Source organism: Phyllostomus hastatus, unplaced genomic scaffold (genome assembly GCF_019186645.2).
Source record: "Phyllostomus hastatus isolate PE091 unplaced genomic scaffold, TTU_PhHast_1.1 phas_scaffold_755, whole genome shotgun sequence".
Taxonomy (NCBI): domain Eukaryota; kingdom Metazoa; phylum Chordata; class Mammalia; order Chiroptera; family Phyllostomidae; genus Phyllostomus; species Phyllostomus hastatus.
In genome coordinates, this window is record NW_025334039.1 from 12,407,446 (window position 1) to 12,435,340 (window position 27,895).

Here is a 27,895-nt window from a genome sequence, read left to right on the forward strand (position 1 = left end):
TGCCCCACTAAACCCCCCACCAAACCTGTTTAACACAATCTGTGCCATTTGCCTATACTGTGTATTCCCTTGAGATCGGTCCCCAGAAGTAACGGAAGTGCTTGAGAGACCTAGAAATGCAGCAGTTGCTGGTTCCCATGATAGCAAGGGCTGAATCTGTAAGTAACAGGGATGGTGTGGCTCTGGTGGCATGCCCTGGAGTCCTTGTTAGGTGTCAAGGCACCTGAGTTCTGAACCTGGTCCCTCCACTCAGCAGCTGTGTGACCTTTGACAGTTCACTGGAGTTCTCTGAGCTCCTTTCATCCTCAGTGAAGGGGCAGAGGAGGGGTAGCAGTTTGATGATGTCTAAATCCTTCCCAGCTCCATCATCCTTTCAATGAGTTGAGTCTCTCTTATGTGTGTTAAATGGATCTGGAATGAAGATCAATCCTCCATCGAATCCCTGTCAAATACCCAGACTTTCTCTTCATTCCCATGGGTATGATCTCCCCGGTTTTCCATCATCTTGCCATTAACTTTTCCTGGATTTTAAGGAAAGACACTCTCTCTCTGAGAATGACAGCAGCACTTAGGGATCAGGGACTGGGGGAGTTTGGTGCTATCTGCCCCTCTGTCCCCTCCACTACAGGATGCCGGAGTAGGTGGGGCCTGAAGGAAACTCAGCTCTTCACCCCTGAGAAGCAAGGAAACTCCCAGTGCTCCGACACTGATGATAGAGATACTGCTTCCCCTTTTCAGCCTCGATGTCCCCATTTTTATTCTTGTCACTTCTTACATCACTGTAGAGCTATTTATAGTTACCCCAGACTTTCAGGCTTATTGTACCCTCCCAACCCTCTGAAGTAGGACTCACATCCCTTTTTTCCAATCAAGGAAACTGAGTCTGAGAACTGCTAAGCGGCTTAGTTGAAGCCTCCCAGGAGAGTAAGGGCCTTACGGGGAACCCAGGCCTGCCCCCAAACCTGGGGAGATGGGACCATGTTCCTGTACCTGCCAGCGCCCCATCTGCAGTCCCCTCAGTCTGCAGCACCTCTCCCTCCCACTGGGGCCGCAGAGGGGACACAAGGACTCAGTCAGCTAAGGGCTCAGAAAAACCCTTGCACACCTGGCAAGCCCCTTCCCCAGGACACCGGCCACTCTGGCAATAGCACGTCTAGTGTAGGGGAAGCCTTGCCCCAGGGCCCACCCCTCTGTTCTGCCCCAAGGCCCTGGGTTCAGAGACCGGAGAACCCAGTGTTCCTGAGCCGATCCCTTTGACTCCGAGCCACTGGGCTGAGTCTCCCAGGAGGCCTGCCCCACACCCCTCTCTCTCTTCTGCGCTGCATGGGTGCAAAGGCACCACTTTGTCCCAGAGGTTGGCTCTGCCTCCCCCAGACCCTGGGGCTGGAGTGTTTTTTTGGGTGGAGCCTGTGCTTGCTCCTCCAGAACCAACCTCTGCACTCACCCAGCCTACCCTTGTCGCCTCACCCTGGAAGACACAGTGAACCATTAGTCTTTTGCAAGATGAAACATTGGCCTTTATTGTGGGCCCAGGGTTGGGGGGCACAAGAGCAGAGCATACAGAAGCCCAGGCAGCACTCTGGCCAACGGGCCCAGGCAGGCGGCAGCAGGTGTCCATGCAGCAGCGGCAGCAGCGGCCTCACTTGCTGCACTTCCTGGGGGAGCACCGGCACTGCATGGCATTGAGGACCTCATGATAGATGATGGAGCCGTTGGTGCAGCGCAAGGGCACCTGCATGGGCTCTGTCCGCGTGGGTGAGCAGCAGGAGCACTGGTCCTGCACATCCTCGGTGTCGATGGAGTACAGGGCTTTGCTGTCACATTGACCCTGCAGTGGAGCAGAGAGGGGACAGGGCACTGAGGTGGTGGAGAAGCCTGGGATACAGAGGACTCTGAGGCAGCCTGTTTCCCTAACCTGTGCTCCTCCAAGCCAGGCAGCCCTGGCCTCCCCAGAAATCCCAGGACAGCAGGGCAGTTTCTAAAGGCAGGTCTCAGGGAAGCCTGACATGTCCTCTGTCTTTATGGTACCGTGACACCCAGATCCCTCTAGCTGTAATTTCTATGCACGTCTGATTGATCTTGAGGAAACATATTCCCCCCCACCAGCTTCCATAAATAACTCTCCATTCTCTTTAAAGGACTTGTTGAATTTTCCTGGGGTTTGTTTGGGTTTTTTTTTTTTTTTTGGTCTTTTTCTTCTGGGGTCAAAAATTCCCAGTTAACCCTGGCTGGCGTAGCTCAGTGGATTGAGCGTGGGCTGCGAACCAAAGTGTCGCAGGTTCAATCCCCAGCCAGGGTACATGCCTGGGTTGCAGGCCATGACCCCCAGCAACTGCACATTGATGTTTCTCTATCTATCTCCTTCTCTTCCCTCTCTAAAAATAAATAAATAAATAAAATATTTTTTAAAAAATTCCCAGTTAATTCAATATAGCACTGGCTTTAACATAACATGCTTCCAGCTCTTTTCACTCCTCCTCCCTATGAGTGTTCCAGACCTGTGAAATGTAACTAAGAAGATGTCTCCAAACAAGGAGGCTCCGCGCCCCCTGGGCCTCATCGAAGTCAGGGAAGCTTACCTGGCAGTAATGAATGTCCACTTGCTTTTCGGACTTACAGCTGCCCACTTTGACATACTGCAGCGTGGCGATGATATCCTTGCAGTCAGGCTCTTTACCTGTAGGACAGGTGAGAGATGGGACCGGGCCTGGCTGGGGTTCTCCAGAACACTTGCCCACCCGGCTCCCTCACAGGGCTGGAAATGGTCACCAGATCACCAACTCCAGCCACAGGGAGGGGAATTATGTCACCCTGGTTCACCCGGTCCTTCATATTCAGAGATGTAGTTATTGCTGGGTTTAACTTACTGAACGGTAGGATTTTAATTGCAAGAGGAGCCTAGATTTGCTCTGCTTTGGTGATGTGGTGATGGGCGAGGCTTGCTTTTATATAATTGAGGACTCTAAAAACCATAATGACTGAAACAATCCTCGTATGCATGTTCCAGTATCCAGAAGCTAATGAGCAATGAAGTAGCTAATAAATATAATTAAGGTCTATCCATCCCTGCCTTTGGGGTAAGAGGAGAGGCCAATATCATGGCCATATAAGGGCACTCACTGCCTCTGGGAGAATCGAGGGGACCCTAGGAGCCATTGTGGAGTCTGCTCTTTGGGTACAGCTACCTGCGGGTCACTGGCATGGGCTTCCTCACATGCAGGTGTTAGTGGCATTTGGATCTGAATGCTGCCTGCCCGTGGAGAATTCTAAGATTTAACGGCAGCTCACCATTCCACATCCAAATGCTTAGCATTCTGCATTCTTGGATGGCTCCTACTCTGAATCGACTCTAAGGACATATTAGCCTGCCTTCCAACCTCCAAATTACTTCATTTTACAGTGAAAGGCCACCAACTACATGAAGGGGATGAATAAGGAAAACATATTTAGGTGAACATACTATATTCTTTCCCTGTAGGTTTAAATCTCTGAGACTGGCTTACCTTCCTTATGAAGGGTCCCAACCTCCCAAATGCACTAACCAACAAAGGCCCTTTTTTGCTCATTTTGCAGATTAACAGTCTCTTAACCAAATACCTTGTGCAGTGTGCCTAGAGAGAATGCATCATCTCTGATAGTTTTCTGACTTCGCATTCTTAGACCACTCAAACAGGAATCACAGAAAGAGATCGTTTCAGACTGTTTCTTCAGCCTGCAGCTTGGTTACAGCAGTCACAGGGACTGTCGGACTAAGCCACCAAGGAAAGAATGAGTGCTTGAACACTGAAGCTATTCATATTTTCACTCTTCCTTCCTTCACCCAAAAATGAACATGGGCCTGTGAGCCCAAAATAGAGCCAAAAAAAAAAAACAACCCAAACTTCAAAAATATTAGTCCAGGCAAGTAGTTCTATCTTCAGGGTTATGTTGATGAACACAGAACGTGAGGTAAGAACACTGTCTGAGACTCCAGCCCCATCTCCAAAGCTGCTGCTGTGAGCTATTAGGACCAACCAGCATAACATAACTGCAAGGTGAGGAGGGACCAGGCGTGAAGAAGGAGAGGTTAATAAACTTGGACCAGCCTTGTCATCACAGAGAGGACGATATGTTCCCTGCAGCCCCCACAGCTCATGGTGGGTCTCACATCAGCCAGAGACGGCTTCCCTTTCTCTCTGAGATGACTGTGTAACACTCCATGAGTAGGTGTGTACTGAATGTCTGCTCTGTCAAGATCATGGATCAAGGGTACCTGCCCTCTAGGAGCTCTGGTTGGATAGAGAAGATATTCTCTCGTGGTAGGATGATGAGCAACCCAAAGCTCCATGAGGGGAAAGGCAGGTGAGAGGCTGGAGCCAGTGAGGAATTTGGAGGGAAGAGGGAAGAGACTGATTCACAGGCATCTGAAAGGGGATTTGAGCAGGGGGCAGCCTAAGAACATGCAGGGAGGAGCGACAAATCCCTGCAGGACTGAACATAATGACTGGCCAGTGATCAAGAAATATCTTTCTGGAATAAAGCTGACTCCAAAGAACAGTCCCTGGACTTGGTCCGATGGGTTTCAAGGGACAAGCTATTGGTAATATACTTACATATGTCACAGCAGGTGCCTGGACTCCTCATGATTTTCCCCTGAAGAAAACAGCAAAGTCCCAGATTAGTCACAAATAGTACATAGTGGTCAGCTTTCGGGTCACTTCCCAGGCTAATTCCTGGCTCTGGACCCACGGCCCTGAGCTTAAGTCCCCAGATGTAAACTATGCTTTCCCACCACAAACGTGAGAAGAATGACCGCTCTACCTGAGCAGGCGGGAACGGTTTTGATTATTCAGAATTTTCTCCCAACTGAGACATCAGGATCCACATGCTCAGGGAAGAGTGGAAATCAGTTTGCTCTCTCACCTCCCATTCAAGGATCACACATTCAGCTCCCCCCCCCCCACCCTTCGAGGGAAAGATTTTTTTTTAAAGATTTTATTTATTTATTTTTAGAGAGGGAAGGGAAGGAGAGAGAGACAGACAGACACATCAATGTGCAGTTGCTGGGGGTCATGGCCTGCAACCTAAGCATGTGCCCTGACTGGGAATCAAAACTGCGATGCCTGATTCGCAGCCCGCACTCAATCCACTGAGCTACGCCAGCCAGGGTGGAAAGATATTTTTTTAAAAAGCATCGTTCAGTGCAGAGGGTTCTGTCTGTCCTTTGGGCTTGGTATTGTAATTTCACTGATTCTTGTACTAAGCCAGGGATCTCCCTTGGACACTGGGAAAGCAGCCAGAGCAGAAGAGCTCTGTTCTCGGTTGGGGGTGGAGACAATCGAGAGGAAAGCAGGGCCCGAGGGCCGACTACTCACTCCCTGGGCCAGGCATTTGTGTTCGTCGAAGGACGGGCACTCTATGACACTCTTCTCCCAGATGTACTCCCCTCTCTCGCTGACCCTGCAGAAGTGATGGTCACAGCCGTCCTGGTACGCCTGATCACGCTGAAAGCAAAGAAGGCAAATTTGAAGACAGTGTTTGGTTACAAAGCCACTTCACACCATGACCCTGAGTCCATGGAGTTGCTGAAACGATCTGGAAGACTACAGAGCAAGGAGGCGACCGTATCTACGAAGTCTCCACACCCAGAAGACACAAAAATGTGGAGCTCTTCTACAACACATTAACTGTGAGAGGGGCTGCATGAATGTAGAGGTCCCCAAACTCTTCCAACCACTTAAAAGCTTAAAGAATTAAGACACAGGAAGGTAAACTGGCTAATCAAACAGAACTAGAGAAGACCCAGGCATCACCTCCTAACCCCAGCAATCCTGGCGTTCATAGATGAGAGTTTATTTCACCCCAATTGCCTTTCTAGTCTCATAGACATCAGGCTGGAGAAATTTCTTAAAATTCAACCCATTTCAAATCATGGGCCATGCACCAAGTGGTCAAGAAGAGTGACAAAGTAACAAAATCAACTAGGTGGTTCTTTGTCTTCCATAAGTTATCTGTCTTTTCTTTACAGGTTAGAAAGAAGTCACTGTTGACTCAAACTTAATCCCCTTTTTCTTTTGGAAAAGATCCCAAACTAGGAAACCAGAGGCTGATGCAAGGGGGACACTTGAGTTCAACTGGCTCCCACCTTCAGTGTCATGGTCCGTCCTCCCCTCAGCCGGATGGTGCAAGCCAGCAGCCGGCATCTCCCACAGCATTCACCTTCGGTCTTCTCCTCTCTGTAGCCCTGTGTGCAGGAGTAAATGCAGCCTTAGCTGACCTCCCCTCCACGTCCCAGGCACAGCCAGGCTGACTTTGTCAGCTTCTCATCTCTCCTCGAGTTCAGAAGGTCCACACCCAGCTCTGGCTAACCTTCGTCAGCTCTCAGTCCCCTGGATAGCATCTCTGCCCTCCACAGATGTATACCTCCCTCAAGTTCCAGCAGCCAGGCCTATTGAAGTAGACCTCTCTCCTGAGCTCCAGACTTGTAAGTTCAAGTTCACTTGAAATTGTTCGCTTCACTTGTTCGCTTGACAATTATTTATCTTATTGTCATCTTAAGGCTTCTTAATACATCCAAAAACTTGACTTTTTCTCCAAATCCTATTGTTGTTCAATCTTGCCTTTCCCAGTAAACAGTTTCATTACCCAGTTCCTCAAACTAGAAATCTGAGCATCACCCTTGACTTTCCCCCTTTTTTATCCCCTGTTCATCACCAAATCTTGCCAAAATTGCATCTCAAACTCATCTGCTGCTTGTCACGGCCAGTGTCCTCCGTCGTCATCTAGTCTAAGCTCTAAGTGATCATCATTGGCCACTGGACTTTGATATGAGTCTCAATTTGTCTTCCTACCTTCATTCTTGCTCCCCTACTATGGGTCACTACACATTTGCTAGAATGACTTTCTTAAAATATAAATCTAGTCATGTTGTCCTCTGCTTAAAAACCCCCCAGTGGATGCCCTGTCTGGTGTGGCTAGGTGGATTGAGCACCAGCCTGAGAACCAAAGGGTTGCATGGTTCAATTCCCAGTCAGGGCACATGCCTGGGTTGCAGGCCAGGTCCCCAGTAGGGGTCACATGACAGGCAACCACACATTGATGCTTCTCTCCCTCTCTCTGTCTCCCTTCCCCTCTGTCTAAAAATAAATAAATAAAAAATCTTAAAAAAAAAAAACCCTCAGTGGGCAAGGGTATGGAGTTCTGATTCTTGTAATGGCAGAGTAGCTTGTATTTCACTGACTCTCCTGCAGATGACAACCTAAATTAATTACAAAGTATATATTTAAAGATACTGGATGGCCAAGATCAGGAGTAAACTATGGGTTATTGGATCCTTGAAAGAGGGAACCATCATGGACAAGAATCTTGTTTAAATGGCTTTTCCCATGAGGACTCTGCATGGCACTGGACAGCTGGGACTTGTGCAGGCAGGCAGTTGTGTTTGCCTGAGGAGTCAGAGGATGGAGTTTAAATCCCCTAGAGCAGCTGAAAACCAATGGGAGAAAACTCGAACAAGAGAAAGTCAAAAAGGAGAAGCCTCCTAATCTGCACATAAATTCCCTTCAAGTCCCTAATCAGCCCCTGAACTGCTTGTGCACGAAGGCGCCTATAGGAGCCCAGGGACAAAGCAACATGTGGAACCGTGAAGAGCTGAGCAGAGATGTCAGCCCCCAACTGCAGAGGAACCGGTGTGCAGGCTGAGTCCCACCAGGCTGAAAGGACTAGTTAAATACCTTGGGTTTCCGTTCAAATTTCAGAAGAGCCAGGCCTAAGGATTAAAAATTATATTTTTGGACTAAGCCATTTGTCATACAAGGACTCTGTCACCCTTGGATTTAGAGAAATATTGAAATAGACCCCCCCAACATAGTTTAAAAGGTATACTTCTTTAGATCAAGGTGAACCACCAATAATCTAATTTAGAAGCAAACTTAACATTCATCAGAGGAAAAAGCAGAGTTGAGACTCTTCACCATATTTCACACCAACATCAATACATAGTAAAATATTTCATACAAAGGAATGGGGGAAAATATGATCCACACTCAAGAGAAAGATTACTCAATAGATACAGACACACAAGTGACCTTGATACTGCAATCAGGAAGCAGAACTTTAAAATCATTATGATAAATATGTTAAAGAGTCTAGAGGAAATAAATGGATATATTTGAAAAGAGATGGAGAATTTCAGAAGCAACCTGGAAACTTAAAAAAAAAAATGGAAATCCTAGGACTAGAACATGATAACCTAATTTTTAAAATACTCACTAGATTGGATAAACTGTGGAAAAAGAAGGATTGGTAAATTTTAAAACTGATCAATAGAAATTATCCAAACTAAAGCACAGGGGGAAAAAAAGGTTGAAAAACATATGCAGAATTCCAATAACCAGCAGAACAGTATTGAGTGGTCTAATGCACATGTGCAGTTCCAGAAAGACAGGAGAAAGAAAATGAAGCAAAAAAAAATTATATAATCATTGAAAATTTTTTCCCCAATTTGATAAAAAAAAAAAAAATCAACTCACAAATCCAGGAATCTCCATGAATCCAAAGTAGAAAAAGTATAAAGAAAACTACTTAAAAGCATATACTCAAACTTCTGGAATCCAAAGATGAAGAAAAACTATTAAAAGCAACCAGTAGGAGGGGGTGTGGTGGGATCCACACAGGAAAATAATAAAAATGGCAACTAACTTGTCTTCAGAAACAGCACAAGCCAGAAGACGATGGAACAACATATTTAAAGTGGTAAAATAAAAAACTTTCAACCTAGAATTCTATATTCAATAAATGGAGGCAAAATAAAGACATATCAGTTAAATGAAATCTGAGAAATGTAATGCCTTTTGGATCACACTATAAAAAATGCTAAAAGAAGTTCTTTTACAAGCTCAAAGGAAATGATATAACATGGAATTTCAGGTACATAGGAAGCAAGGGCACTGGAAGTTTTAACTCTGTAGGTAAATATAAATTACCACTCTTGGTTCTATAAAAGACAATTTACTGTTGAAAGCAAAATAATCACAATGTCTCATGAATTTATCTCTTAGTAGAAGTAAACCATGTGACAGCAAAAAGCATAGGGAAAAGAATATATTGCACATGGGATGGTATATTATTAAATCAGGGTAGACTGTAATAAGTGAAGGATGCATATCGTAGTCTCTAGAATAGCCACTGTTATATCCACATCAAAATATGTTCTATTTCCACTTGTGATTTCTTTTTTGATGCATGGATTATTTAAAAGTATGTTATTTAATTTCCAAATATGGGGGTATTTATAATACCTGTTTCTACTATTTTCAATTTAATTGCGGTCATAGAATATACTCTATATGATTTCAAATTTTGACATTTATTAACTGTTTTATGGCCCACCCAGAACTTGGTCAAGACAGAGGTACACTCCCTGTGTGTTTGAGAAAATGTGCATTCTCCAGTTTTAGAGTGCAGTGCTCTGTTGTGTTCAATTAGATCGTTAGTTGACACAGTTTTCCAAATCTTCTACATTCTTACTGATTTCCCCCCTACTTATTCTATCAGTTACTGAGAGAAAAAAAAACATTAAAATTACTGACTAAAATTGCGGATAGGCTTATTTCTCCCTCTAGTTCTGTCGTTTTTTGTTTCGTGTATTAGCAACTCCGTTATCTGATGCATTCACATGCAGGATTCTTGTGCCTTCTTAATGCACCACTCTTTTACCATTACAAAGTTACCTTCTTTGTTTCCAGCAGCACTCCTCATCTCCAAGGCTATTTTGTTTGGCATTAATATGTCCTGCTTAGCTTTCTTCCTCCTGGTATTTGCCTGGGATCTCTTTTTCCATCCTTCCATTTCCAACCTGTCTCTCTCTGTCTATCTTTTTTCCAACCTGTCTCTCTTTAAATTGAAAGTGCATCTCTTGTAAACATCATACTAGTGGGTCTTGCTTTTTTATCCAAGTCTGACAATCTCCATTTTTAATTGGGATTTTGTTTTGCCCATTTACATGTAACGTAATTATCCATATGGTCAGGTTTAAATCTACCATTTTGCTATTCATCTGTTGTCCTCTCTGTTCCTTGTTCTATTGTTAATTCTTTTCTGTCTTCTGGTTTAATCACGTTGTCGTTTTTTTAGTATTTCATTTTATCTCCTCTACTAGCATTGAGCTGTATTTCTTCATGTTACTATTTTAGTGGCTGCAAAGTTTATCAAAGTTCAACAAACTACATACTTAATTTCTGTGCAGTTTATTGTAGGTAAACTAGATACCTCATTAAAAATAAATTTTACGAAAATTTTAGACATAAGACCTTCTGTGGTTTCCCATTACATGTAGAATGATGCCCGATCTCCTTAGCACGTCCTGCAAGGCCTGCCATCGGTCTTCCCTAACCTTCTGACCTTGCCTTTCACCGTCGAACCCCGAGCATCTTCTAAAACCACGCACATGGCCACCTTCTTCTCCTGTGAGGGCCTGCGTACAGGCTGTTGCCCACCCTTTGAATAAAGAGCCTTTCCCCATCCTTTCGCAATTATTTTAAACATCATTTCTCAGAGAGGCCTTCCAAGATACAACACACATGCACACACTTTATAATATTTAACACAACTGAACTTATCACTTGTCTGTTAGGCTCTCCATGAGAGACAAATTTCAAACCGTGTCTATGCTGTTCATCCTCGTCTGCCCAGCACCTGACTCTCAACAGCCGCTCCCATTGTTACACTCACTGAGGAGATGAGGTCAGCTGGGAACCCTTGACAGAGGCTGAGAGTGAGAGTCCCTCATTCATATCTGCCTTGGAAGAAGTAGCAGCTTCTGGACAATATGATTTCACTGTCTTGCAACAATGCCCCCAAATCTGGGGGACAACATAGGAAAACCAACTTTTTATTTTGCACAGTAAGAGTATTTTAAACAACGTTAGTAAAATAAAAACCACCAGCTACCATCCGCTGTCTTGCCATTGCATTAAAACTGAAGCTCTTTTAACTTTCTCCGCCACTCAAAAAGCATAAAAAGAACATAATCTCAATTTTTTAAAGAATAAATTTAGTCCAGTGAGGAACCAACTACGTGGTCATTCTGCTCCTCGTTTTGCCACATTTAGTCAAGACCCCGTAAATATTTTCCCACGGGGCCCTGGGGTTTCCCTGACAGGAATCTGCAGCTGATCAGCTGGGGGCCCCCAGACGGGAGGCCCCCCACCCCACTCCACACCATTCCCTCATCATTGCCCGTGGCTGAACGCACCTAGCCAGCAGGAACAGTTCAGGGTGGGGAAGCCCGCTCAGAAATGAACTGAAACAATGTGCTACTCCTAAAGTCAAGCTCCTGAGCTGCATGTGTCTTCAGGGATTAGGCCTCAGAGAAGGAGGGGAGGACTGAGCCCAGCACAAACCAGGGCACCTGGGGCCAGCCCGCACATTCCTCCAGGAAGGTCACTGCTGGCGTTGGGTAGTCTTTTCAAGGGGTGAACTTTAAACTGAGCTTTCAAAAAGGCACAGTTCCTGGAAGGTAGGACCGAAGGAAATGGAAAAGGGCGAAAGAGATGGAATGAAGATTGTGAGAGCGTGTGAGTGCTCACCGTCAGAAGGAGGAAGTCAACCAGGGCTGAGAGCAGGCAGGATTTCCCGGGAGCTTGGATGGGGCACCCTTCAGTGAACGTCAGGAGAAGAGCTAGGAAGTACCCGCTGCTCAGTCAGGCCCAGGAGGAGGAGAAGACTGGACGAAATCTTTACAGAACTGCGCGGGGGGAGGACAAATGGAGGACAAGGGCTGCAAAGTGAAGGGACCGGGGCCGTGGGGGCAAACTCCACACACCAGAGAGGCAGCGGGCACAGTGAAGCCAAGGATGAGGAGAGAGAGGGGTTGCTGCGGGAGAAGGAAGCACAGGCGGAAGGGGAAGGAGGGATACAGGGGAACAGGAGAGGGACATGATTTTAGAGCTGTGGCAGGGAGTTGGGAAGGAGGGACGGGAGGAGGAGAGGGCGTGCAGCAGGACCCAGCTGAAGGCAGGATTGTCTGCTGCCCTGGAAACTGAAAACACAGCTGCACCAGGTGACAGGGCTCATTCGAGCCCTGCGGGGCTTCCCAGCCACTGCGGGCCATGGTATGTGCTCGTAAGACTCCATGTGCCCACGGGCAGTGAGTGGTGTGTGTTCCATACCCTGCCCTGCACACACGGAGAAGGGCAGTCCCGACTCGGCTTTCACCAGAACATTCCACCCCGTGGCTCCAGAGGTCGGTCTCACCCCTCTCGGGAGCAGCCACTCCCTCTGCCTATGCAGCCAAGCTCTAGCCAACCCCAGAGGTCACGTGCTAGGTCTGAGCAGCCCGTGAGTCCTGATCCCCCTGCCCTGCCATGCCCCTAAAGCCCTGCCCTGCATGTGTCTCCTAGCCTCTTGTCACAGATCCCATCGGCTGTCGAAGGCCCTCCTGTCTTCTCTCCCCCTGCTGTCTGTTTCTGACTCTTGCTTCTGCCAGGCTGGTCCCCATTCCACCTCCTGGAAGGGTTGCTATTCTATACTGCTCAAGGTCAGCTCATGGCCACGCCCCTCCAGGATGCATTCTCAGTGTTCCATGTTGGGGTGGCCTCTCTTCCTCATGTTTTCCTTGAGAGGTCCTCTGGCAGGCTTCATGACTACTGCCCACCAACACAAACCCCCTCCAGCTGGTCTCCTTTTGGGCATAAGCATCGTCTCCCCAGGAGGAAATGGAGGACTCACTTCCCTGCTGACACTGACACTTCAGTCTTATGTAGGCCGTTCCGGCAGAACTACCTGACCTTCATCCCCCACAGCTCCCCACGCCTGCAGGAGGCCTCCCGAGGCCTTTCACTGCAGAGGTGTGTAATCAGACCAGTTAAGGATGCTGAGCTAGAATGGGAGCAACTGAGGCCAGTTTCCATGCAGGTTAAGAGATACACAGAAGGAGGGCTAACCTAGGGGTTTCAAGAGGGAGGAGGTGAGTACACTGCTCTGGCGATATAGCAGAATATTGGAGGAAAGAGGGAATAGTACACACACCAAAGGGGTCGTGTATTTTTAAAATATTTAGAACCTCTTTCTGGACTGAATTCTAAAGCTGGATTTCTGTGAACGTAGAGGAGGTTACCGTGCCGCCCTCTGACCACCAGAGGGCGCTGTTACAGAGTTCGCAAGCTCGCCCTCCCCGAAAGCGGGCTACAGCCTCCTCCCTGCAGGACAGCGTTCGTGGGGATGTCTTACTGCACTGATGGCAGGCAGTTCAATGGACATCCAAGGTAAAAGGGCAGCGGCAAACTCCAGACGGCAGTACTTCATTTCGTATCCAAGTCCAGTTCTATTCTAGCGGGTTGTTACACACACACACACACACATCCCTACACCAAAAACCCTAAAACATCAACTGGGATTTTTTTTTAATAGCAACAATACATCCTTAGTTGGTTTCTCTCGAATTGAGGAAGAGAGGCTCTCTTTAAACCATTCTATCAGAAATAGCTGTGTCTGCCCTGGCTGGTGTGCTTCGGTGGACTGAGTGCTGGCCTGTGAATCAAAGGGTCGCCAGTTCGATTCCCAGCCAGGGCACATGCCTGGGTTGTGGGCCAGGTCCCCAGTAGGGGGGCACGTAAGAAGCAACCACACATTGATGTTTCTCTCCCTCTCTTTCTCCCTCCCTTCCCTTCTCTCTAGAAATAAATAAATAAAATCTTTTAAAAAACAAATAGCTGTGTCTATGCCACATATATCTTATTAAGCCCCTTTTCTGAGCATGACACTACACCAAGTACCATGAAGAACACAGATGCAGAATACTCTCTTGTCCTCGAGTGTATAAAGCACCTGTACGAGTGTCCCTTGTCCCTGTCCCTAAGCCCTTCAGACGACCCCTACCCCTCTGTACCCTTCAGGAAGGTCCCCTCTAATGAAGGCATCTTCCTGAACATTAGGTCCCACCCTGCGACGTGGGGCTAAAAGAAATAATAAAAACAATAAAATGCTGGTTGTCATCTCCCAAACTAGAAATGATGATTTCCCCTCAGAATCCACCCTCAGGAGGGATTCATAACAAGCACGGTCATTGTGACCTAGCGCCAACAGGGTGAAATATTTTAAACCACCTAAATGTCCAGTAATAAAAGTACAGGTTGTGGCACATCCATTCCAAAGAATATTGTGTGGAACCCTGCCTATAGCAGGTGTCTGATAAATATTTGTTGACTAAGCTTTAATGTTTTCAAAAATGGTAGTGATTTTTTAAATGTTATGCTGTGTAAAAAAATACAGAACTGTAAACATGGCATCAGAAGCCTTGTAAATATTATGTTTATTTAAAAACACAGGAAAAAAATGTTCCAATTGTACAAAAGTCATTTCTGAGAGGTGAAATTTGGGTGGATGACTTGGCCTCTCCATCATAGTCATCTAATACTGTCCCCAATGAGAAAATAATGAAAGCTTTGTCTAGAAACCCCAGTGAAGTCCCCTGGCGTGGGTCCCACCACTACTCAGCCCACCCCCTAGGAGCTCGACAGCCCTGTCTTACCTGGGAGCAGGCCTGACAGACGGTCTTGTTGCACTGCAGCTTGAACTCAGAGACGGCGCCCACCTGCATGGTGCAGCGGCACGTCGTGCACACGTCAGTCATCACGCTCTTCCCAGGCTGGAACCAGAGGCACCGGGTCAGGCCTCCCAGCTGCGTGGCCCCCTGACTTTCCCACTCACTGCAGCCCCAGAAGCTGTCTGCCTTACCAGTGGGGGGCAGCCTCCCATCACTTCCCTGGGCCATCATCCTGACCCTCTTGCTGTCTCCAGTGGCCACTCCCTTCCCTGCCTTCCCAGCTCCAGTGTGGCCATGGTAAGAGTGGGAGCTTTCATGCCAGAGAGGGAGCCAGGGCAGTGGGAATGGGAATGGACTGGAATGTTCACAATGACATCGGAGCACCCCTCTGTAGCAGAAGGAAGGCCCTGGAGCAGGGTCTGGAGGTGAATGCCAGCAGGGGACCCAAGCCCTAGAGTAGAAGAGCTCCCAGGCTGGGTTCTGGGACTGTGGGGAGCCCTGGAGGCAATGGAAGTGTATTGGGGGTAGGTTTCCTAGGTTTCTTTCATTTCCACACGGGAATGACTGAGTGGCCCACCCTTTCCACAGCACCCCCCACCCCTGCCCCACCAACTCGCCCTGCAGAAGAAAGCAGCAGCTCACCCCAATGATGGTGCCATTAAGCAGGCAGGCCTCCACGGGCTCTGGGGGAGAGAGAAGTGCAGGGCGTGAGCGTGCAGAACACACCCTGGCTACCCCCACCCCACACGCACACCCTTCAGGGCCTTCTCCTCTTTTTCCTGCCCAATCCTGTGAGTTGTTAAAAAGGCAGAGAATTCAGGAGCCCAAAGTGGAAAACCATGCTTGAAGGTGGGCCCCTGCACAGCATGCCTTACCGCAGCGACAGGTGGGACAGCAATCCGAGGTCTTACAGCTCAGCTGAAAGCCTGTGGGGCAGGTGGAGACGGCCAGCTGGGGGCAGGAGACATTCCTCTGTTGCACGAAGACCTCATCCTTCACTCGGACACACTCGTTGATGAGGCAGGGGTTGTCCGGGGAGGTCCACTGAGAGCCAACCTGTAGTTCGAACACAGGCGTTGACACAGGGAAAGTCTGGGGCCAAGGTCCCAGGGGGCTGTTCCCTTAGGGAACTGGATGGGGCCCTAGAAACAGGCCCTGGCTTAACCTCTAAGTCCCACCCACAGGGAAAGGACCTAAGACGGAATGAATGGGGCTCATCTCAGGTCCTTCCGTGAGTCTGGGTCAAAGCTGCCCTGACCAAGATCCTAGCTCAGAGACATGTGTTCTCCCACAGACAGTCCTCACCACCCGAGGAAGCACCTTAGGGAAGCTCGGGATGCACCCTGCTCTACTCAACACTGGCTGTGTGCTGAGCCTCTAGGACTGGGAAGCAACAGTACGGTTGGCATAGAGGAGATGAGGAATGAACCTCAGCCCATAGTCAACCTAGAGATGCTTCCACCATGCAGGGAGACAGCAAGAGACTGGGGTGCTCGTGTCTGACCCCTGCAGCCCTGCAGAAGGAGCCACGGGTCCCTGAGCTTCTAGGCCTGTGCATGCGTGGCCTGACCCCACGGGTTGGCTCCAGCGGCAAAGAGCATTGAACACGTGCAGAGCATGGCTCAGAAAAGTCACCAAGAAGGTTCTGCCTGGAGGGTGTGTCACATGAGAGCTGTCTGTGTGCACCAGCTTCCAGGCGCATCGAAGTGCACTCCCCCACTGCCTTGCTTCTCTCAGCTCCCGCTCACCTTTTTCTCTTTCCAGATGGGAAAGTAGAAAATGCCAGACCCTCGTGGCCACTCTCTTCACCCTGACTTCTGACTCACCCTGACCAAACTTTCCCGCTGCAGCTCTGGCCCCAAGCTCTAGACCTCTCCCCTGCTGAGCCTTGGCCTAGAGATGCAACAAGAGGGACCCATCCCCACCCGCCCCTGCCGATCACTGATATGTTCCCAGCAGCAGCAGCAGCAGCAGCAGAGCCATTGCAGACACCCAAGTCTTGCAGATGAGATGCAGAATTGAACTAGGGAAGAGAAGCTCTGGTCGCCTTTGTTTTATAGTCATGGATGTGAGCCTGGATGTGGGACTGGGTGCGGGGCAGGGAGGCTGGTGTATCAAGCCCCCAAAAGACCTGCTGTCAGCCCCCACCAGGTGGAGCAGCCTCCAACCTGAGCTGGACCCTGGCCTGAGGAGGAGGGACAAACCCTGCCTGACTCCAGGAGGGAGGGGCAGCAGAACAAATGAAAGGGTGGAGAGGAGGGACACAGGGCAGGGAAACCCACAAGAAACTCGGATCAGAAGACGGAGGTGGAAACCCATGAGGACAAACTCAGTGCGTCATTCTGTTGTCACTGAGGAAGGGCAGAGCAACAGGCCTGGGTAGGAGGTAGGCAGGTTCAGGGCAAGACAGTTAAGCCTTTGACTTCCTTTTTAAACAACGTGCCTTTGGGACTTACTGGAGGGACACCAAGGGGACGACCCACAGGTGGACCTCACACTCTTCCAGCACCCGCCTCCTCAGGTTCCAGGGCCTAAACTCCCCACTTGATCCTCTCGAATCAGAGCGAAAGATTTGTTACCATCCTGGCATCTGGACTGAAGTCCCCCAGGAGAGAATCCTCTGTGTTTCACCGAGTGGCTTGATAAGCATCTGGAGTGGGAGCCTGAGCTGCTCTGAGAGGGACTTCAGCTGGGTGGGGGCTGGGCAGGGAAGACAAGTGGGGGGAAGGGGGTGCTGCCACCACGGCAAGATGCTACAGCCTGAGTTGCAGGCACAGCTCAGGGACGTTGGGAACCGAAACAGGTTGTGTGTCTCTGGGATAGAGATTTCTCCAGTGGAACTCAGTGGAGAGGCCGGAGGACCCTGCCAAGGTCAGTGTGGTACAGAACAGTACTTGCAGCCTGTGGAGTTGCGGGGGCGCAGGGGCGCAGGGACCAGCCCCACGGCACATGCAGGGTGGTGAGGCCACCCCTACACCGCCGCTCCCCCTACACCGCCGCTCGGGGGGAAGCAGGACCTCAGACTCACAGGTGAACGTGAGAATGTAAAACCCCCAGGAGTTCACAGAACTCTTAGGGAGCAAATTGGCCCTCTCCCAGAATCAATGAAATGGGAAGTCTGAAGCCATCTCAACTAGCTCCCAAGGGGCGAGGCAAGCCCAGCTGACATCTGGATAACACCAACTGCTGAACTAAACCCCAGCGGGGAAAGCAAAGGGGGAATGAGCTCTGACTTCACAGGTGATCCAAGGCCAGCACTAAACCCCAGAATGGATGACCCGCCCTGGGGCCCGACCTACGTTCTTCCAGAATGACTGGGAGTCCCCTCGTGGGGAGCCGACCACCACCTCACAGGCAGACGGCAGGCACCTTCCACAGCACTCGCCTTCGTGGAGGACGTAAGTGAAGCCCTGAAAAAACACAAACAGCAGAGTGAGGCCAGGCCAGCAGCACAGACACAGGGGTATCTGCTACACAGGCGTACTGAGCGCAGGGGCTCTGCAGAGGGACTGCTGGACTGGACGTTTGCTTCCCCGTCATCCACCAGCCTCGGAATCGTGCTAAGAAGTGGCTAGGAAGCATCAACCATTGAGTCACTAAGTTAGTGACTCAGTTTCACCAGCTGACAAGACATAACCCTGCCCTCTGAAAGCTTCCACCTTGAGACCAAGATCCAGTTCCTGAAAGTACCGAACACAGCCCAGAGTTCACTCAGCAACAGCTACTGGACCTGATCTTTACTGCAGCCAAATCTGGGGCACCTCATTGACTGGGGAAAACTATTCCAGACACCTGGGGTCTCGTCTCTGCTCCGATAGGGCTAACTACCTGTACAAGATGAACACCCTGACCCCAAGGCCTCTGACCAATGTTCAGAGCTGGGTTTCCCCAGGGAGTGACTTGCTGTAGTTCACAGGCCACGGTGAGATGAGAGAGCAACAGAGACCAAGCTTCCCCAAAACGCCTGCCAGGGAGACCAGCATCCTGGAAGTCTCCTGGCCCATCTCGCCTATCGGAGGTTCTCCAATCTGGCCAAAGCTTTAGGAATTTGGACTGACCTCTCCCCTGAAAACTCTGAAGCAATATACAAAGGACAGGCAAAACGCTGAGACGTGTGTGGCTGTCCCAGGAGCCCAGGGGAGAGACTGGGCTTTCTCTTGAAGCTCTGTCCCTAGAAGAGAAGGCGTGCTCGCAGCTGCTCAGGGTGGGTAGGGAGGCCACGCCGGCCTTGCACACGCGCACGCAGGGCCGAGTCGGAAGATGCACACAGCACTGGATGTCAGTCTAGCGGGTGCCTCTCTCCGGGGGAACCCAAGCCCTCCAGGGACTTGGCTCAACGTCACACCATCTCCACGGGGCCCACTTACACCCTGGCCCATGTCACAGAGGTGCCCAGTGAGTTGTCCCCAGCCTTCTATCATCTGAGATTTTAGTTATTTATTGTGCCTCTGTGATGTGCTAGGTACTTTGGAGAAGCCAACAAGTCAGGATAATACACTCTAGACACCTTCCACTCTAAGGCAGAATGTACAAGCTGCCACAAAAGACTCAGGGGGCCCAAAAGGTGGTGGTTGGTAACTGCAGGGCCCCGGCATCACTCTCGTGTGCATGTCTAAGAGGGCTGAGTGAGCTGGATCGGTGTTTTCTGCTGCTTCGCAATCTGGGAAAACGCACAGTCAGTCCTGTGGGCGACCATTGGGGTAGATGCCTTGTTCCCAAAACCCCACCAGCTTCTCATGCTCAGGTCCTCCAAGCCACGCCTGCACATTTCCCGTCTTTCTAAGACCCCCTCCACCACCAGCACCCTCTTTCCTGCTGTACAACCAGGGTTCATCCCATATGTTCATCTCTCTGTCTTTTCCCATGCCCCTACAAGTCCTCAACCTTAAATCTCTTCAACATAAACAGCTCAGACCCTTCTCCTTACTCTCTTCCCCATCCTGTTTGCATTGGTTTCCCAACCAAAGATGGAAATAGCAGGTCTAATATCCTCCCAATCTGAAGACAGATGCCAATGAAAATTAAATTCCTAATATATTTAGCAGCACAATCCTTTAAACATAGTTGCTGTTGCTGAAATGGCAGTGAGAGGTCCCTTGTCTCTTCACTGGACTTGTCAGACTGGCCCTTAAAACGCCGGTGCTGCCCGTGTATCTGGCCCCACGGAAGGCGCCCTGGGCTAGGAGTCAAGACAACCCCATGTCTCAAAGGAGCTGTAGAGCTATGGCCAACTTCACTCCCTGTGCTAGTGCTCTGCTTTTTATCTGATAAGTAGGAAGAATAACCTTACTTCTTCTTCCTTCTGGAGGAGTATCATGAGGATGAATAAAGTATAACAGATAATTTTCAGTTCCTCAAACAGTCCCTAACGCCATGATTTAGTCTGATTCTTGGATCTAAAAGGTGGTCATAAGCCTCCAAAGAAAAACTCCTCTAGAGTTTGTACAAAAGGGAGGGTATTTCTCTTGCTGTCAACGTGGAAGTAAGGCCATGGGCAGGTGGGCACACCTGTAACATTCTCTGGGAAGTGAGCCATGCCCTTTGCTTGCTTTACATAGTTTTTCTGACCTGAATAGTAGAGAACTATGGAGGGGGTTGGGGAAAGCATATTTTTGCAGACTATGCCTTTAGAAAAAAAGAATCAGAGGATGACGGTGGGAATGTTTTTGTATGTCTGTTTGTTTTATTTTTGTCCTAGACAACAAAAGTGTGGGTGAGCCCAAATGTCTCTGGAATCAGACCAGAGCTAATGCTATCCTCTTCAAAGAAGGAAGTCTGAAACCATCACTATTTAATGAAGCTCCCACCTCATCTCAAGACATCGTACAGACCAAAGCCCTGCCTCCCACATCCCTTCAGCTTTAACGAAACCATAAGGCCTCCTTCTCCTCCCCAGAAGGGGTGAACATCAGTCTTTAAGACAGGTCACTCAATTCCCCAGAGCAAATATATGGTCAAGAGCTCTAGGAATGTTGCCTCCTCCACCTGACCACTGTACCTATTTTCTTTCTGAAATGGCCTCCAGCACCACAGCCTCTAGACAGCCAAGTCTCTACCATATGACCTGCACCCTCCCCAAGAGCTGGCTGGACCAAACTGGGGACCGGACAGAGGATCCAGGCCCTGGAATGAGCTGAGCCCATCAGTTTTCTTCTTGAGAAGTTAACCTGTTGAACACAAAACTGAACCAATCACACTGGACAGGGATGACCCTGAATCTGAAAAGTCATGTCAGGCTGAAGCCAGATTCAATCAAGCCGTGTGCAAGTAAAATTTATGAGAAGGCAGAACTTCCTCCCAGAGGAAGTTGACCTGCAATGAGGAGCTGCAATAGATGCCCAGAGAGAAGCAGAGACGGGGCTCGTGGGACAGATGGAGAGAAATGTTGCATGGCCACCTACACATCCTGTACTTCATTCCTGAGAGTTTCATGTTAGCTAGCTTGAGTAGATTCTGGTCTTTGCAATCAAAACTACCTACTGAAATACAAAATACATTGGGTGCCAACTTTATAAAAATGACCTCTCAACAATACTCTCTTTACTTGATAGCAAGTTATTCCCATTGCCTCTCATGACCTATGGGAGGAGATGAAGACAAACAGGTTTCCAAAACTTAACCTTCCCAGAAGGCACACCTGGATACCATAGCATCATCCTCTCTTGGAGTTGCCTAGCAACTCTGCTCCTCCTCAGTACCATCATTGCAGGGAGAGCAGTAAATGAGTTGAATGGACTCCCTACTTCTAATTTACTCATAGGTCCTCCCTTCCATCATCAAACCATACATTTCTAAAACTGCATCAAGAGCATTATCTTCTCCACTGTTAACGTTTACAGAAGCAACCACAAGAGTATGTTACTCTTCTTGTATCATAATTATCTACTTACTGATAATACTCTAGTGATAATAATAGCATTAAACCAGCAAGCAGAATTTGACACCTCATTCTCCATGCACAGGACCGCTTCCTTTTTCTACTGTCTTATTAGTCTTAAATGTGCAAGAATAGAGTCCCCAGAACACAAAGGAACCTCGAGGGTAGGCCACAATGAGAAGAATTTAAAGCTGAACTGGGAAACAGTAGTCACATTTTCTGTACTTTGAATTATAAACACTGTCTGAAAGACCACCAATCTGTGTGGAAACACTATAGGACTTTACAACTGAGACCATGTCAGAACACTCAGAACGTATGTCTGTTCTAGGGATAGCCTATGGTGATGTCTGGAAAGTGAAGAGATAGGGGAAAAATCAAGTCCTGCTTTCCAAGCATTTAGTTCACATCCCTGCTCAAACCAACTCCAAGCCCTCTGTGCTCAAGACCCTACAACAGGCATGTCCACTTGCCAAGGACAGAATCACAGAAGGATGCCACTGCAATCATTCCTTCGTGCTACTTTCTCTTCCCCAGCCCCATCTCCCTGCTTCCGCCTCATCCTGGTCTTGAACCAGAGTTTACTAAAGGTGTTTTTTTGGTTGTTTTTCTTTTTTTTTTTGCGTCCTTCTGGGATCTCTTCTCCTTCTTCCGTACCCTGACTGCTCCACATAGTGCCTAGCCTTTCTGTCCTCCTTACCAACTGGCAGCTTTCTTCACAGGGCTTCTGCGAACACTGGGCCACACGCAGGCCCATCACGGCATCCTCCAGGTCGGTGCAGGTGCACATGTCGCAGCCCTCCTCCCAGAGCTGGCCAATAGGGTAGATAGTGCCTCGGTGGACACACACCTGCAGATACAAGGTTTCCGTGAGTGAACTTGTTCAGTTCATTTGAATAAGAGGTTAGAAAGCATCTGCCATGTGTTGGAAGTTGCTCTAGGTTGCTCTGAGAAGACAGTAATAAATAAAACCAACATGGTCTTTGCCCACACGCAGGGATGCTTATAAAGTACATTTCAATAAGCATGAAATCTAGACCAGCTCCTGCTTCTCCAGAACATGGGCACTTGGAAACCTTGAGCTGTAAGAGAAACCAGAAGTGTAGAGCATTCAGGTTAATGAGTGTCTGCTCTAGCACTAATAGGCTGCAGGGAAAGGTAACTGCGGCTTCTCTTTGGCACTCATTGCAGGCCTCACCCTGCATAATCCAGCAGATGCAACTCTGGTCGGGTCTCCCTGCTGCAGTTCTGGTTCATTTCAAGTTCTGCTGATTAAACCTTGCATGATAGCCCTTCTCAGCAGATCCCTTTCCTACAAGTGCTATGTGCATTTAATATTCGCACCATCTGTTGATACTTTATCACATTCAGTTTATTAGACAATAAGACTATATGGTCTTATATATACTAGCAAGACCATAAGGTGGCTGCATCTTACATTTCTCCATACCACCTAACACAATACCAGTTCTGGTAGAACACAGTAGTTACTTGGTAAATATTGGGAGGAAGGAAGGGCAGAAGGAAGGGCAGAAAAAAGAAAGGGCAGGCAAATGGATGGATGGAAGGCTAGGTGGATGAATTGATAGCAATTAACAAATGAGTAAACTATTAACTGATCTCTACATAATCCATGCAATCATATTATCTCCTTAGCTAACCTACAAATAATCTCCTTAAAGGCCAGGCCATGTCCTATACTTTCTTTGTAACCTCAGCACCTGGCCTTGCTGAGTACATAGTAGGTTCTCTATAACTGCATCCTGAGCTAACTAAATTTACATTAGGCTGAGAGAGAATGTGGACCGCTCACCCACCGAGTCACATGGCACTTGGTTTGGGCAGGAAGGCGAATCTCCATGTTGGGCCATCATCCCAGCCACAGCTGAACAGCCCCTACCTTGTCAGGAAGGCAGGTGGTCGTGGTGCAGCCACAGTCATTGGTGACAGCCGAGGGCAGGTACCCCAGAGGGCAGCTCACAGTAGAGTTGACACAGTTGCAAGCACACTCGTACTCGTCACAGCACTGGGTCTTCCGAAGGGTCGGTATCCGGTGTGGGGGGCAGGAGGGTGGGATCTCCTGTCTGCACTCCTCCTTCTTGCAGGCTGAGGGGCAATACAAGGTGACACCTTAGTCCTGCCACACTGAGCACTGAGATCATCCAGGGTTTGGAAGTGTTCAGCTATTAAATAAGGACCCAGGGAACAATAGACCCAGAATATCAAATCGAGAATACACGTGAGTGCAGTTCAGGGGCTGTGGTGCAGTCATTCATCCCCAAAAGAAGTTAGTCTTCAGAAAAATAAGAACATTGATCAAAAAGAGATATGTAAGGCTAGGAATTTTAAGGGAGAAGAAGTAAAGGTTGTTCAGTCCCAGCTCTACCACCTTCTCATGCACATCTGGAAGGGGTGGGGCCCTTCCAGCTACTGATTCTCAAGAGACAGCAGATGCAGAATCTCTAAGACCCAGGCAGGCCTAGCGCATCCTGAGCTGGTAAGCATTTTCATGTGCTGGTAGCTTATGCGATCCTATCCCCACCTCGGTACCTAGGACACCCTGTAGTTTTAGGCCCTCTGACAAGGCTGAATGAAACAGTGGTGGCACCTGGTCAAATCCACACTGGCATTGTATAAATACCAAATCCCATCCTGCATCCTTTGCTTATTCACAGCCTCCTTCATATACAATGTGTTCTCCTCTCACACTTGAGGTCTTAGGTCTAGGAACTCAAGAGAGACTCTACATCAACAGGACAAGAACTCCACTTGACTTAAAGTGGGTATTCTCAGTAGCTAAACACAGAATTCAGTTTCTTCACATGTCTTATTCTGGTCCTACCTTATGCTTAAATTATAGCATTTAGTGATGAAAAATATTAACATACAAAGTGAGGAACCTATAAATTTGGGGATAAGATCCAATGATGAGGACAAACCAAGGAAACACTCCCTCCCCTCCATGGTGTATGGGAGGAGGGGAGTAAATAAAAATTAGACCTGCAGCCATCTTCATCTCTGACCCAACTCCTTCCTAACACGGCCCGAGAGGATCGTGCCCGTAGCTGTGCCCACACCCTCGACACCTTCAGCAACATGCAGCTGGGAGGATCCTTAGAGTATTCAATCCAGGTGTGACCTTAACTCCTCTGTTCCAGACCTACCCCAACCCCAGATACAGCTAATGAGAGTACAGGACACCTTCCCCAGGCCAGGAAAGAGTGGCCGCACCACCCCCTCCTCATCCATGGAGGCTTTACCGCAGGTGAAGTTGGGTCTGCACTCGCCGGGATTGGTCAGTGTCAGCTGGAGGCCACCTTCACAGTGAGGTACTGGAGGCAGGTTACAGCTCACCAGGTCACACACTAAGGGACAGGAAACAGACATCCACTCAGAGTTCAGCAAGCTTGCTGTTGCATTTCCCGTGAGTGGCACCCTCCAGTCGTATTCATGCAGACTGCTACTGTTGTAGGTAGGTGGGGATGATGAGATAGAGGTAGAGAGATACAGATGGAGGTAGAGGTAGGGGTGGGGGGAGGTAGGGAGATGATAGAAAGACAGATGCTAGGTAGACAGATAGATAGATAGACTGATCCAGGTCATACGATGAGCTCATATTGATTAAAATTGTCATCTACTAGTACTTCAAGGTCACAGCCATGTCACTTGAACCCTCTAGACCTCAGTTTCATTTTCTGCAAGCTGGGAAGTAGACCTCACAGAGACGGTCTAAGGATGTCACGCAGTAACAGAGGCAGCGTGCCTGGCGCATTGGAGAAATGGAATAATGTCTGCGGAACGAGGGACGTGAACTCCATGGTCCCTCCAGCTCTCCCTACTGTTAACACTCTCAAGCCTGTTCTACACAAGCTGTTCTCCAGCCAGATCTCCCTCCCCAGAGGGTGTCTGTGTATCCCCAATCAATTTCATCGGCGTGCATAAATGTCTGAGATTATTTAATTTTTGTGTCTTCGTCCTTACAATTAATAAACGCATTGGGAAGGACAGGGACAGGGCATCTGAGGTCTCCTGTCATGCTCTCCACAAGTCCATCAGCTCTGGGTTCATTTAACTATGTCGTTCTTCAGCCCAGTATTCACTATGCAGTTTGCAAGCCAACAATGAAGCCCTTCAACAAATGCCTTCTTGAAATCAAGGTGCCCTGTGCGTGGCCTTCTCTGCATCTAGACCCTCAGAAATGAAGAGGAAACTAGGTTGGCACAACTTTCTCTTCAGTAAATTTCTGTGCAGCACCCACACCCCCTGGTGCTTGCCCTGTTCTTTTTTTAATCCTTTCAAATTTGACATTTAATGATTCCCTGAAGATTTACTCTAGGAAGCAAATCCTATTTCCTAAAAGTTACTCTTTGCATTTTGGGGAAAATCCAGTCAGACCTTCCCACTTCCTTTCACACACCGTGTGCCTGGGGCCATGTGCCCGAGGCAGCACCTGCACCGTTCCCCGTTCCCCCGGGGCTGGGGCCTGGGCCCTGGAGAGTGCCCAGGGTGGGACAAGTACGTACCACACTCATACTCCGGGCAGCACTGGTCCGAGTTCTGACGGAGACGGGCCACTTCACACGGGCCACATGTGGGAGCTGGAAAGGAACGCCATGGAAGTCAGAGAAAGAAGGAGAGAGCAATACAGCCTGGAGCAGCATTTAAAATGCTGCAGACTCTCTGCCACTGAAACCAGCACAGGCCCAACATGGGGGGCCATGAGGGAGATATCAGGCCGTGGGACCGCCGAGGAATGAGTCTCCCCTGTGTCCTGCTGACCCCTGCATGTGCCCTCCAGGAGACACTGAGTCTGAGGGCCAAGGCAGGACAGGGGGGCAGGGCTAACCTCTGAGAACGGCTACTCCAGGGGCAGAACAACGGGGCCCCCAGCTCAGAGAGGGAAAGAAGGGTGGGCTGGCCTGGGAAACGCAGGCAGGGCCGAGGAAATCCACACGTGTATCTGGTGGCTACCAGCCCTTCTTCCTCTAGGAGCCCCAGGGGAGGCGAACTCACCTCTGGCCGTGGGGCAGGGATATGAGGTGCAGTTGACCCTCCGCCCACTGAGGCAGGTGCAGATCTGGCAGGGCTGGTGGTCTGGGACCCAGGTTTCTAGGAACTGAGTGAAAACGAGGTTCAGAAGGGGCCCAGGACAGGAGGGTGGAAACCCCAGAGCACTTGGAAGTCAGGTCCCCACCTCTGGCTCCACCTCCCCTGAGCCACGTCTCTGCCTGGGCCGCACAGGTGAACCACCCAAGTTGATAGGCAGAGGCAGGTTCTGAGAAGGAAAGTGCTGGAGGAGCACGGGGCGTCAGAAAGGCAGCCCATCCTGCTTTGTAAACTGAGGGGAATGACAAACTACAGATTTTAGAAAACATGGAGGCTCTCATGGCTGCTTTCTCAGATGGTGGCGCTAAAACTAAGCAAAGCCAGAAAGTGAGAATTCCTATGATCACACCATCAGCCTTTTCTGGAACTGACGTAAGACAATGGGGCAGGAAGAGTTGAGTGGGGGGCCGCACAACTGTCAGAACTGTCAGGGTGTTGGTACTGAAGGTGACTGTAGAGACCTCTTTGCCGTTTTTCGGTAGGGGATTCGCCCAGCTGGTGAAGCAAGCTTCCCAGGGTTGCAGGCAGCCAGCCCTATTGCTTAAGGGCTTTGAAGTCAGAGAGACGCGGCTCCTCTGTGCGTAGGTCTCCTCACCTGTGAAGGGAGGGCACCCAAGCCGACCTCCCAGGATTCTTGTGAGGAGTGGGAGGCTGTCGCTAGCACACGTGGGGACCACAGAGCCAGGACTAGGTCTCCCTCTAGACTCAGCCACCAAGTTAAATCCCAAGTGAAAATTAAATGCAACTAAAATTGACCCTGAATAAACACATTCTTATCTAGTATCTCAAAAACCTCTGCCAAGTTTCCAGGCCAAGAAAGTCTCGCTCACCCATCTGTCTCTGTGGTCAGCAATCAGTCCTCAGAGCAGGAAGATCCGAGATCTCCAGTGAAGTGCCCTTCCCCCCACCCTGCCCAGGGTCCAACCCTCTGATCCTCCCCGAGGCCTCCCACTCACTGAATGCACAATGACAGCCAGCATCTGAAGAGCATCTGCTGTGTGCCACTGTGTTAAAGGCTTTACATAAATGACTCATTTAATCCTCACTGCAGCCCTGTGGACGGGGTATGGACATTACTATCTCCGCTTGACAAAGGAGAGAGCTGAGGCACTTGCGGGCCCATGACTGCAGCAGCAGAGCTGGGATTTGAACCCCGAATCCATCCTTTTAACACTGTGCTCTGCTGCTTCCCAGTAATAGTTAGCATCAGATATGTTCGAGAGATACTGTTTCTAGGGACTTTACACTTATTCACTTTATGTGACTAATCATAACGCAATCGGGCAAGCACTATGGTCATGCACGTGCACGAATGATGATGAGGAGGAACGTCAGCAGGAGGCACACCCGGGACTTGTGCCACGCGCTCCACTCCTGCCCCTCACGGG

General features: G+C 49.1%; 1 protein-coding gene across 1 annotated transcript in view; it reads right to left on the bottom strand.

The window, feature by feature from the left end:
- Positions 1-1,500: 1,500 nt before the first annotated feature.
- VWF (von Willebrand factor) overlaps positions 1,501-27,895 on the bottom strand; it is a 121,714-nt gene continuing 95,319 nt past the window's right edge. Inside the window, exons 39-52 of the mRNA XM_045826343.1 lie at positions 26,415-26,517; positions 25,925-25,999; positions 24,662-24,766; positions 23,302-23,507; positions 22,102-22,251; positions 17,824-17,934; positions 15,400-15,580; positions 15,167-15,207; positions 14,510-14,626; positions 6,125-6,223; positions 5,355-5,483; positions 4,593-4,632; positions 2,580-2,677; positions 1,501-1,828 (exon numbers count right to left, since the gene is read on the bottom strand). Coding sequence (XP_045682299.1) covers positions 1,640-1,828; positions 2,580-2,677; positions 4,593-4,632; positions 5,355-5,483; positions 6,125-6,223; positions 14,510-14,626; positions 15,167-15,207; positions 15,400-15,580; positions 17,824-17,934; positions 22,102-22,251; positions 23,302-23,507; positions 24,662-24,766; positions 25,925-25,999; positions 26,415-26,517 — 1,644 coding nt within the window. The 3' untranslated portion in view covers positions 1,501-1,639. The remainder of the gene's footprint in view (positions 1,829-2,579; positions 2,678-4,592; positions 4,633-5,354; positions 5,484-6,124; positions 6,224-14,509; positions 14,627-15,166; positions 15,208-15,399; positions 15,581-17,823; positions 17,935-22,101; positions 22,252-23,301; positions 23,508-24,661; positions 24,767-25,924; positions 26,000-26,414; positions 26,518-27,895) is intronic.